The 12,386-nt window shown below is 42.3% G+C and overlaps 1 protein-coding gene across 2 annotated transcripts in view; it reads left to right on the plus strand.

Moving 5' to 3' along the window:
• Positions 1-1,151: 1,151 nt before the first annotated feature.
• TSPAN9 (tetraspanin 9) overlaps positions 1,152-12,386 on the plus strand; it is a 143,797-nt gene continuing 132,562 nt past the window's right edge. Inside the window, exon 1 of one of the 2 annotated variants that reach the window (XM_072355554.1) lies at positions 1,152-1,236. Coding sequence is in view for 1 of the 2 variants with exons in the window: in XM_072355469.1 (XP_072211570.1) it covers positions 1,257-1,266 (10 nt within the window). In the remaining variant the exon portion in view is untranslated. Of the gene's footprint in view, positions 1,267-12,386 lie in introns of both variants that reach the window. The other variant, XM_072355469.1, reaches the window with a different exon arrangement.

Raw genomic sequence — 12,386 nt, forward strand, 5'->3', positions numbered from 1 at the left:
TTTAAAATTCAGCTTCCCTCTGGAAAAAGCCTCCCTGTCCCTGGAGGTGTTCAAGGCCAGGTTGGACGGTGCCCTAAGTAGCCAGTATAAAATGTGGAGGCTGGTGGCCCTGGCTGCAGTTGGGGGGGTGGAGTTTCATGATCCTTGAAGTCCCTTCTAATTTGGGCCATTCTGTGCTCTGAAATACTTATGGAGGATCCTTGAGATGCTCTATGCACACTGTCAAATACAGTTCCTCCAAACAGGTCCATATCCATAATTGCACTGCTCTACTTTTATAAATATCTCTACCTCAATTTGAGGCTGCTTCCCAACTAGTGATCTAAACTAGAACTTCCCCAAGCTATGTTAGTACTCTGAAGGCATCTCTGTATAATACCATATCCAATAACTTTTTGTTGAACTTAACTGATACTAAGAAGAAGGCAGGTGGTGGTATTTATGTAGGCTATCAGATCTCCTTCATTGCCTTCTCTCACACAGCATCACAGATAATGTAATATGCAAATGTAGCCTCCTGTTATAAGAGCAGAAAAATCAGACAGACCTATTAGAATTCACGGCAACATATTGACAGTCAGAGGCTTGAGAGTAGCTAGCAGTTTAGCTGTAAGTTTGCCAACTGCAGTAGCAAGCTTCACTTATTCATTCATTTCAGTTTGTTGGCTGACAGCTTAGCGTGCCGAAGAGCTCCACTGCCGTTTAGAGCAGAGGAGGTGTTAAACCGTGGGCCTTTCAGGGCAGCAGTGGCAAATGAGGGAAGGAGATGTTAGATGCCCCTCCAGCCTTAGAGTGTGTTAACCTTGGTGCAGTTTCCTAATTCTGGGAGGGTGCAGAAGGGCGCTGCCCCTGGCATCTACCCTGGGGTGGCTCAGGAATCTCTCGTGGTGCGCATGGGCGGCAAACGGAGCAGACCGGTCATCTCTGGTGAACACATACTAGGCAGAGCTCTCAGTCAGTGGAACCGGTGCGCTATGGCCGCACCTTTCTCGCTCCGAACGCCGCTTAGTTGGTACACGGGCTGGAACGAGCACGTAGAAGCCCAGAGCCGCCAGAGCTTCCCCCCCCCCCCCCCCCCCCGTGGGGCCGCAGCTTACCCCTTGAACAGCGCCCCCCAGCTCCTCCCCACTTAGTAGCGTCAGACCAAGCCCCTCCTTCCATTTCCGCTGGCAGGATCTGGAGTTGTTTCCTGACACGCGCCTGAAGATTTCTCAGGACTCGGCCCGTCTCAGCCAGGTCCGGTCCGCTCAAGTGTAATGAGCGAGGGTGAGCTCCGAAGCCGCGGGTGGGAAAGTTGCAGATGCTTTCCGGTCTTGGGAGTAGGAAGAGTGGGGTGGCGTGGGAAAGCTGGTCATCATGGGTGCTGTGGGTAGCCAGTTGTACGGAGAGCAGGCTTGGCGAGGGAGACTGGTATAGTCCCGGTGGGCTGGCAGACTTCTTTTTCTGCCTTTTGTTTCCATCTTGGATTTTATTGAACTCCAGGAATGAAAACTGATGGAGCTAATATAGCTTCTGCCTCCAGATCTTTCCTTTTCAAACTTTAAGACTTGTGCTTTTCAAGCTGCAGTTCTTATACCCTAGGCCTTTTCTGTAATGCAGTTTTGAAAATTTTGACAATTTTGGTTTAAGGCACGTGTGTTTTATTTTTTTATAAATAAAGCTCATTACTAATAAAGCTGTGTGAGAAGACTATGGGGTCAGAATATTACTGCAGCATCATTTGCATCCCTGCAATAGAGGCTCTAGGGGAACACTCCACAAGTAGCAATGGATCTGCATCCCTACTGCATCAGTGCAGAGGGAGGGAGGACCTGGGAGATGATTAATGAAGACAGGTTCCTGCTTGGGACTGCATGTGATCCCCCTCCTGGCCTACCTCACTTCCCTAGCTTTCTTTGTATAACAGGTATGAGGCCCTGGGACAAGAAAGATGGGTAAGTGAAGAAATTGAAGAAAGTCTATCCAGAGGGCTATCTAGAATGAGACAGTTAACCCCATATCTCATGACAGTCTCTTTCAATATCAAAAGAAGGCTAGTTGTCATTTGAGACTCCCTTCTGAAGGGAGCTGAGGGCCCACTATGCTAACTGGACCTTCCAGGGAAATCTCCTGCCTTGTAGGGCCCGGATCAGGGATGTCACTCAGAAGCTTCCTAATCTGGTGCAGCTCCTGGTATTTCAGGTAGACAGTGATGAAGTTGCAGGGAGGAGCCTGAGGGCTTTCAAGAGGTACTGGGTACTGAGGCAGTTAGTTAATGGAACATGAGTTTGGGTGGTGTTAACCTCCATTTCTTTGGTAGTAGGAAAAGAAACTAAGAGGAGCAGGAAGACCCACCTGATAAACATATGGCTAAGAGGCTGGTTCTGTCAGAAGCATTTTGTTTTTTTTTATCATGGGATGAATTATTTGGCACCAGACCTGCTGGTAATGGGTGGGGACCATCTTAGTCAAAGGGGGAAATGGATTCTGGCTCAGAGTTGTCAGGGCTCCTTGACAAGGCTTTAAACTAGGTTTGAAGGGGTGAGGGGATAAAATGGCTTGCATAGGGGTAGCATTCCAGGGTCAGGGGTGAGACCAGTAGTCTAACTGAAGTGCATCTATACCGGTGCACCCAGCATGGGCAACAGGAGGAGCTAGAACCTGTGGTCTGACAGGAGGACTATGACCTAGTCGACATCACTGAAACACAGTGGGATTGTTTTCATGGCTGGAGTTCTGCAATGGAGGTGAAGACCAAGACGGTGATCTTCTTAAGCACCTCAGCCTTTTCCATGTCTGATAAAGCTAGTTCTCCATTCTTGTTTATTGAGGGTACACTGTTATTTGCCTGTCTCTTCTGCCCAGTTTGTCTAAAGAATCCCTTCTTGTTATTTTTCATGCTTCTTGCTAAGTTTAATTTCATCTGCACCTTAGTTGTCCTGATCCTTTTCAGCAGAAGTCTTTTCCTGATGGCCCATTTCTCTGGTATATCTAGCACTCTTAAAATGGTAGCCATGCTCTGGAGCAAATTCACTACGTCCCCTAGTACTGTCACCCTCTCCAGAACCTAAGGAGGACAAATCTTAAGATAGACTTCCATTGTAATTTATTTTCACTGGCCTCTAGATTGAGTATAGTGTTTCAGTCACTGCTTTTTGAGCCCAGCGTCCCAGTCAGCCTTTCTCTTACCTAGTTGTCAACCCATCCAGACTGTAATGATACACAGTTACTGTGGGAGAGTATTGAAAGACTTGGTACAACTGAGAGGGGTGATACCTAGGGCTTTCTCTTTGTTCACAAATCCATTTACTTTATTGTAAAAGGCTACTAGGTTCATGTTGTATGAAATATCATTGTTCATTGTGATTGTTTCCATTCACCATCATCTTCAAATCCCAGAAGTGTGCTCTAAGAGTACCTTCATGTATCAGTACCCAGTGTGGGCCAAAAATCTGGAAAACAGTTCTGCAGAAATGGACTGTGAGGTCTTGGCTGGCAACAAGCTGACCATGAACCAGCCACATGCACTTGTGGCAAAGAAGTCCAGTAGCAAAAAAGGGCTGCATTAGGGAGAGTAGCATTGTCAGCAGCTCAAGGAAAACGGTTCTCTTCTCAGCAGGGGTGAGGCTATCTCTGAAGTACTGTTCCTCAGTAAAAGAAAGATATGGACGTATTGGAACTCATTCAGAAAAGCTTCACAAAAATGATGAGGGGACTAGGGCATCTTTTTTATGCGGAGAGGCTGGGAGTGCTGTGACTGTTCAGCCTGGAGCAGAGAAGACTCAGGAGGCAAATCTTATCAATGAGTAAAACCCAGTTGGACACAGTCATTTGCAACATGCTGCAGCTGACCCAGCGTAAGTAAAGTTTCTGGAGTAAATGATCTTAAGAGGCTGCTTCCAAACATCACAGTTCTGTGAATTCATGATTTTTTTGCAGGTACCAAAGTAGAGCTGACCCAACTACTTAGCTAGATTGTCCTTTTTCCCTGTTTGAAAGCATATGAAATATTTGCCTTTCTCCAGTCCTACCATGATCTCTGAAAGGTTTCAAACACAGTAGTGAACAGTCTTGTTATTGCATCAACCTATTCTTTAAGCATTCTAGAGCACATCCTGTCTGCTTTTCAGGTACTTCTATGTGTTGAGATTGTTTGTTTTTACACGTCTCAGTCCTGGTTCTTATGTACCTTGAGCCCTATATCCAGAAACAGGGACCTGAGACTTTTCCTGTGAAGGCTGAGACAAAGACATTAAGAACCTTAGCCTTATGGGTATCTACTGACATTGCACTATTTGTCCTTCATCAGGCCCATTTCCTTATTTATTCTTTTATCACTGAGTTAGCTTTTCTTGTTGCCTGTGATGTCCCTTGCCAGTTTTAAATGCAGTTGAGCTTTTGGCTTTCCTGGCAGTACTCTATGATGTCAGAATCCCTGCAGTGCTCTTCTATACCCTGTCCTCAATTCTGCCTCCTGTGAATGTTACCTTGATGTAGCAATCCAGATATGATAGTGACTTTTTTTTCCAGTAACTAAAACTTAATTCGGACTTTCCTGTCTTAGTCTCACTGGATAGCTTATCTTGATAGATTTTTTTTATTTTATTTTTTAAATTTTTTTAGAGCATTTCTCTTTCTTATCTCTGTATCTTGTACTTTTAGGAGTTTCACTTTTTGGTATGTTGTTATTTTATTTTTGTTTGTTATTGGTGTTCAGGAGTTCACTTCATTTGCTGTAAAAGGACTTTGTGCCCTCAAGGGAAGGCTTCTCTAGTTCTGTATGCTAGTTAAACTCTCATTAAAATTCACATGTAGGACTTGTGGAGGAGAATAAGGTTTTTCAGCTATGGTTTTATATAAAAAGATTATTTAAAATACAGTGAATTATAAAAGCCATTGTCTCTGTAATTCTTATTTATTTTTAATGATCGCATATCTTACAGCTTGGGGGTAGGGAATGGGTGATAAATTCTTTTCTCTTTTAAAATTCTGATCATTTCTTTCTTTACCATCTAGCAGAACTTTTCCTTGGGCTCTCTTTCCAGTTTTCCTAGGAAGGTCTGAAGTTGATTTAAAAAAAAAACAAAAAAAAAAGCCAGCAACACATTACTTCATTTAGGCAGCTGATACAGGGCAAACCTTACAAAGATTTGCCTATAGTAATTTTAAAAATTGACTTTTTATTTTTTTAAATTAATGGTGAGTAGGAAGACACCATAATAATTTCTTAACTCGTGTATTTCAGCCTTCATCTTGGCCAGCTTTTACATTAATTTTAACACTAGGTGGCAGCTGAAACATTTTAGGAAATGCTCTTTAGGAGAGCAGCTTTCTTCATTGCCAGAAGAATGGAGATTTGTTAACTTTGTATTATATTTTTATTGTTAGCAAATAATTTGCTTTATTACTTTCAGTTCTTTTAAAAACTGAAGATCTAGTTTCTACCAGCACCTGTGTGCTTTTGTAGCACTATTGTATAAGTATCTGATGTGCAGTCAAGGGGGAAGAATGATTTTTCATTTTAGTAGCTTGGAGAACATACTACTTGTACTTCCTGTGCGATTAAATGGCTACCTTGAACTATTTTATTTCAGAGAGAGGTTTCAGTATATTAAAGGGCAATGCTGTTAACTTTTTCCTTGAGAGTGCAGAAGTACTTCTCCTATGTTTTGTTGTTTTTTTGTTGATAGGTAATTTTGAATTAATTTCCAAAGCACTTGAGTTGGTCTTCTCTTATTCTGTGCTTCAAAGTTATTTTTTTCCCAGTTTTTTATTTTGTCTGGTATGATATTGTGCTTTTGTTTTAGGAGTAAACAATGTTGATAATACATTTATATTTCTAGATGTTGCTGGGGAGTGTTTGTATAGTGCCAAGGATGTTTCAGTTTTCTCAGCTTCTCATACTGTCCTGCCAGCAAGAGGATTAGGGGCTGGGATAGAACAGTCAGAACAGCTGACCTAAACTGTCCAAAGGGATATTCTGTATCATATGAGATAAAGGAATGTTTGAGAGGGGGGATAGCCTATGGCTACTCAGAGACTAGCTGGGCATCAGTCAGCGAGTGGTGAAGAATAATTTGTGCATCACTTGTTATATATATATATACACTTATGTGTTGCAGGGTACATTTGGATTTGAGAGACAGAATGTCTCAGGAACAAAGGCAAGCAAACTACACACACAGAGTAGCACAGAGGGTTAAGAGTTTTAGTCAACATACACACACACACACACACACACACAGGCATTCATTTTTAGATAATCCCCATAAGCAGGAACTGGAAACTCCCTAAGCAAGTGCACTTAGACTGTGGTTTTCCCAGATTTTAGAATAGAATGGCTTGGACTATAATCAATGAGGATGGAAAAATTGTATCTCTTTTTGCTGTGATATCTTAAAAGTGCTGCAGGTTCTGTCTCTGCTTGGTTTCCTGTATCATTTCCATTTTATGCTGTACAGAATAGCTATTAATACACTTTCATGTAGTGAGGCTGATGTGTTTCAGAAACTTATTATTTTACTAGAAAGTGAATTCTAGCACGAAGGTTTACCACATACCTGGTTAGTTTCTGGACATCAACTGTGTGCAATAAATTAAGACTTTGGAGAGATGTCACAGGAAGTCAGAGAATCAAAATGATATGCTTATTGTAGAACTGGAAGAATTTTTTATTTTTGTTAGTCTAAGGATGAAATAAAAACAAAGCTGCTTCCATTTGGATTGAAGAGGCTAAAGTGACACAGAGAGGAGGAATGGACTTTCTGAACATTTTACATAAAACTCAAGGTGTTGGTTGAAGTGTCTGCCACTGCTGTTTGTTTTGATTAGGACAAGTTAGAAACCTAGGAGAAAGATTTCTGTGACTTGTTCCCTCTCTAGTGCTCTTTAAGAGCTATGAAGTCAGGAGTAAGGTCAGCAAAACTGCTACACTAGAGTTCTAGAATGCAGACTTTGGACTGTTTAGGATGTCAGTTGGATGAATCCCTTGATAGTCAGTCCTGAAAGGCAAAGGGGACAGTCCAGGAGTGCCAGACATTCCTCAAGAAGGACATATTAAAGGTTCAGGAACAGGCTGTCTCCCCTGTGCCAAGAAGATGAGCTGTCAAGGAAGAAGACTGGCCTGGCTAGCAGGGAGCTTTTGCTGAGACACTGAGGGAAAGAAGAGAGTTCATGATCTTTAGGAGAAGGGTCAGATAACTCAAGAAAAGTACAAGGATGTTGTGAGGGGTACTCAGAGGAAGAACTGGAAAAGCAAAAGCCCAACAAGAACTTAGTCTGGATACTATTGTTAAACATTTTTAATTAATAGCAATAGGAGGGCCAAGGAGAATTTCTTGCTTTCAGATGTGGTGGGAAACATTGTCACTGAGAAAGGGAAAGCTGAGCTTCACAATGCTTCTCAGTGTGTTCTTCTGTCTTTGATAGTCTGGCCAGTTATCCTCAGGGTTCTGAGACCCCTGAATTGGAAGATATTATGAGCTTTAGCAAGACCAAGCACTGCATCCTGCATTTTGGTTACAGAAATGTAATATGCATTGCTACAGGCTTTGGGCAGTCACTGGCAAGCTGCAGAGTGGAAAAGGGTCTGGGGTTGTTAGTTGACAGCTGGCTGAATGTGAGACAGCAGTATGCCCAGATGGCCAAGAAAGTGAATGGCATCCTAGTTTGTAAAAAATAATAAAAAAAAAATAAAGCAGGACTAGAGAGGTAATTTTTGCTCTGTACTTACACTGGTGAGGCTACCCCTTGAGTACTGGGTTGAGTTTTGGGCCACTCACTACAAGAAGAACGTTGAGGCTCTGGAGCATGTCCAAAGAAGGGTAACAACTCTGGTGAACAGTCTGGAGCATAAGGCTTATTAAGAGTGGCTGAGGGAACTGAGATTGCTTTGTCTGGAGAAAAGGAGGCTTAGAGGGAGACCCTGTTGCTCTCTACAGCTAACTGAAAGGAGGTTGTAGTGTAGTAGGGGGTTGACTTGCCAGGTAACTACAAGTGGAACTGGAGGTAATGGCCTTAATTTGCTTCTGGGAAGAATGTTGAGGTTGGATATTAGGAAAAATTTCTTCTGGTGAGTTGTTGGAACAGGGTGCCCATGGAGGCAGTTGAGTCACCATCACTGGGGGTTTTTGAGAAAAGGTAGATGTTGCTCTGAGTGGTCAGAGGCGTGGGTTGATTGTCGGACTAAATGATCTTAGCAGTCTTTTCAACCTTAGTGGTTCAGTATCTTTCACTCTGTTTCTGCTGTGTGGAGGGATGGGCATTCCTGTTAATCTTTCTTGACAAGAGTGGAGTGTCAATGTTATCTAAGATATCTTGATTGTTTTGCATGCCTCAGCTGACCCTGTGTTGAAGAGCAGTTTGATTAGGTGACTAAGGTATGTTCCAGCATGAATTCTCTTATCTGTGATAACACTGAAGTGATAAAACTAATTTAAAGACTGCTCTTAGTATCAAAATGTACAACATAATTTTTTTTCTTAAGCTCTTTTGAAATTTTTTCCTGTTACTGTCCAAATTCTCTGTTATAATGCAAACTCTGTCATGCCGTCCTAATGCCTGGTATTTCTGAAGGTGGAAGTGACTAATAGCTATTGTGTTTATTTCCATAAACTGTTATAAAAAAAAAAAAAAAAAAGGAAGCAAACTGCATTAACTAGTAAAAAGCTGATTGTATTGCTGAGTTTGAGTCACTGCATGTCTCTAGTAATGGTTATAATGACGTTGTTAAAATAGGATTGTCTTCTGAGTACAGACTTTGCTGATTTATGACTGCTTGGACTGGTCTGTGTATTCTCATAAGCAGGGTATGATGAACCTCATGCATTTATAGAACCATGAGGTCTGCAGACACAGGACCATGAGAGCTCTTCCTTATGTAGTATGTCTGTGGAGGTGATTGGGCTAGACTGGAGTAGGAACTTAAGGGGAAGGAAGGGTGAAGTGGTAAACTGAACAGAGAGGAGCAGAAACAAAAATGATATGTTGTACCAAGCAGGTTTGAAGGAGCCTTAGCTTAAAAGCTTGTTGCTTTGTACTAGGAAACTGAGATCAAATCCTAGGGAGTAGAGGGCTCCGTGGGCTTTCTGCATGTTGGTTTTCTGGTGTCTGGCAAGTTTATTCCTAAAGTCATTTGAACTGAAGGATTGAAAGAGGAAGGGTTTGAAGTTGAAATCAGGAAGTTTGGGTGACTAGTGGGAAGAACTCATAGGAAAGATGATGTAATTGGTAGAATTTTATCTGGGGTTGCACTGTATAACACCATATAGTATACTTACACAAGTGCCTAGTCTTTTGCAGTTTGATAGTAAATGCTGTCTCCTTGAGTGCTTATGGCAGTATGGTGATGAACACTGTTTTCTGTAGTGATTGCAGTCATATGTAGAAAACATGTTAAGCATGGACAAGAAGATTTTCTGTTTGGATTTTCTGATTTCTAAAGTTGCTAATTGCTAAATTTGCTGATTTCAGTAAGTTTTCTGCAAGTGTAGTTTTCTTTTTTGTCTTGTCTATTTTTTTTTTCCCCCACACAACTCTGTTTGCATTTCAGTGGAAGGAGGTTCTGCCAACAGTGTTCAGCTGACTTCATTTTGCAGAGTTTTATGTCTGCTTATCCCCAAATCAGTTTTGCTGTCCATTTTATGTTAAGATTGTAGCCTTCCGTGAATGAAGGTTGTTGCTTTGCTCTGTATAAGGAAAGCACAGGTGGAGTTATGAAGGATTGAAACCAACACAGAACTGCAGAATCTTAGGGGTTGGAAGGGATCTCTGGAGATCACCTAGTGGAAACTACCTGCTAAACTAGATTCCCTAGTTCTCTAGAGTGAATTCCACAGAAATGTATCCAGGCAGGAGACTCCACAATCTCTCTGGGTAGCCTGTTACTGTGCTTTGTTGCCCTCTAAGAAGTCGTTTCTCATGTTGATATGGAACTGCCTGAATTCCAGTTTGTGCCTGTTGCCCCTTGTGTCACAGGGCACTGCTGAAAAGAGTCTGGCCTCATTCACTTGGCATTTGCCCTTAAGATATTTGTATGCATTGATAAAATCTCCAGTACCAGGTCTTAGCCCTTCCTTAAGAGGGAGATGCTCCAGGCCTGTGATCATCTTTGTAGCTCTCTGCTGGACTCTCTAGAAGTTGCCTGTCTTCCTTGAACTGAGGAACTGGAGACAGCATTCCAGATATGGCCTCCCCAGGGGAGAGTAGAGAGGGAGAATCACTTTCTTTTACCTGCTGGCCACACTGGTTTTGATGCACTCCAGGATACCAATGGCTTTCTTGTTCACAAGGGCACTGCTGGTTCATGGTCAACCTCTTGTCCAGCAGGATCCCCAGGTCCTTCTCTACAAAGCTCCTCTCCAGCAAGTCACTCCCAAATCTGTATTGATTCATGTGGTTATTCCTCCCCTGGTGTAGGACTCTGCACTTGCTCTTGCTGAATCTCATCAGATTATTGTCCACCCAACTTTGCAGTCTATCCAAGTCTTGTTGAATGGCAGCACAGCCATCTGGTGTGTCAGCCACTCCTCCAAACTTCGTATCATCAGCAAACCCGCTGAGGGTGTATCCTATCCCTTCATTCATGTCATTGAAGACAATGTTAAAGGACACCAGTACTGACCCCTGGGGAACTCCACTAGCTACTGTGTATGATACAATGATGCATATTGAAGGAAAGCATTCATTTCAAACCAAGAGTAGTATAATTCAAAAAATTTTCTGTTGGTCAAGTTTTGTGAATATTTGTTAATAACCAGTCTCTCTTTTTTCTTGTATACAGTTGCAGTAGATTGTATGAGATTTTTAAACACTCTGAAATGCTACTGTTCTATGATTCTTTTCCACATGTTTTGGAAGTCCTCATCACATGCTGGCTGGTTTGCTGTTTCTGCAGTGACCTTCCAGCATTGGTGTGGTGTGTTTTAGACTTGCAAGTACCATGAACACTAAGTCTTCTGTTGTTTGTTTTTATGTGATTTTTGTTGTTGTTGTTGTTGTTATAGCAGTGGTCAGTCATACTAGAAGTAATGATGAGACCAATCAGAAAATGGGACTGATGGAAGAGAGTTCATCAGGAGAGGTCTTGGCTAATCAGTTCTTGTTGCTGAAAAATGTTAATCAGGTGTCTTAGTGGTGATAGCATGCCTAAATACAAAAGGAGGGATTAAACTAGTAGTTCTGATATATTTTGGCACACAAATTAATGTTTACCTTTCTATAACTTCTGTTTTTCCCTCAGTTTCTGTTAGTCTGTTTTAATGTTTTATCTGTTGTCAATATTTAAATTCATGTCTGCTTGGAGTCAGTATATTATGACCTAGAAACCAGTGTTTAGACTTGTTTGTTCAAAGGGAGGTGGGATTTTACACAACAATTTTTATTTATTTATTTATTTTAATTTGAGCTTAGTCCAGACGGTGGAAAGGTTCACTTTACCCTTCTTCAGCTCTCTAGATTTGCTCTGAAACTTTTATAGAATCACAGAATCACTGAGGCTGGAAAAGATCCTTAAGATCATTGAGTCCAACCATAACCACACTACTGTAACTTACAACTGCTAAATCATGTCCCTGAGCACCACATCAAAACAGTTTTTAAACACTTCAAGGGATGGTGACTCAACCACCTCCCTGGGGAGCCTATTCCAGTGCTAAGCAACCCTTTCTGTAAATAAGTGTTTCCTAATAGCCAACATAAACTTCCCCTGGTGCAACTTAAGGCCACTTCCCCTCATCCTTCCACCTGTCCCTAGTGAGAAGAGACCAACCCCACTCTCACTGTAAGCACCTTTCAAATATTAAAAGAGAGCAATAAGGTCTTCCCCCAGACTTCTCTTCCCCAGACTAAACAGCCCCAGTTCCTTCAGTCATTCCTTGTAGAGCATATTCTCCAAGGCCTTCGCAAGTCTTGTTGCCCTTCTTTGGACCTGCTTCAGCACCTCCATGTCCTTTCTGTATTTAGGTGACCAAAACTGAGCACAGTACTCAAGGTGAGGCCTCACCAGTGCTGAGTACAGGAGCAGGATTACTTCCCTAGTCCTGCTTGCCACACCATTCCTGATACAAGCTAAGATGCCACTGGCCTTCTTTGCCACCTGGGCACACTGCTGGCCAACTGTCCATCAGTACACCAAGGTCTCTATCCATCAGGCAGCTTTCCAGACACTCCTCCCTGTGCCCATAGAGTTGTCTGAGGGTGTTGTGACCAAAATGCAGGACATGACACTTGGCCCTACTGATGCTCATGACTGGCCCAATGATCCAGGCTATCCAGGTCCCTCTGTAGTGCCCTTTTCCCTCGAGCAGATCAGCACTCCCTCCCACCTTAGTGTTGTCTGCTAACTACTTACTGAAGGTGCACTCAATCCCTTCATCAAGATTGATAATAAAGATGTTAAATAGAAGCTG

This window comes from Excalfactoria chinensis, chromosome 1 (genome assembly GCF_039878825.1).
Source record: "Excalfactoria chinensis isolate bCotChi1 chromosome 1, bCotChi1.hap2, whole genome shotgun sequence".
Classification (NCBI taxonomy): domain Eukaryota; kingdom Metazoa; phylum Chordata; class Aves; order Galliformes; family Phasianidae; genus Excalfactoria; species Excalfactoria chinensis.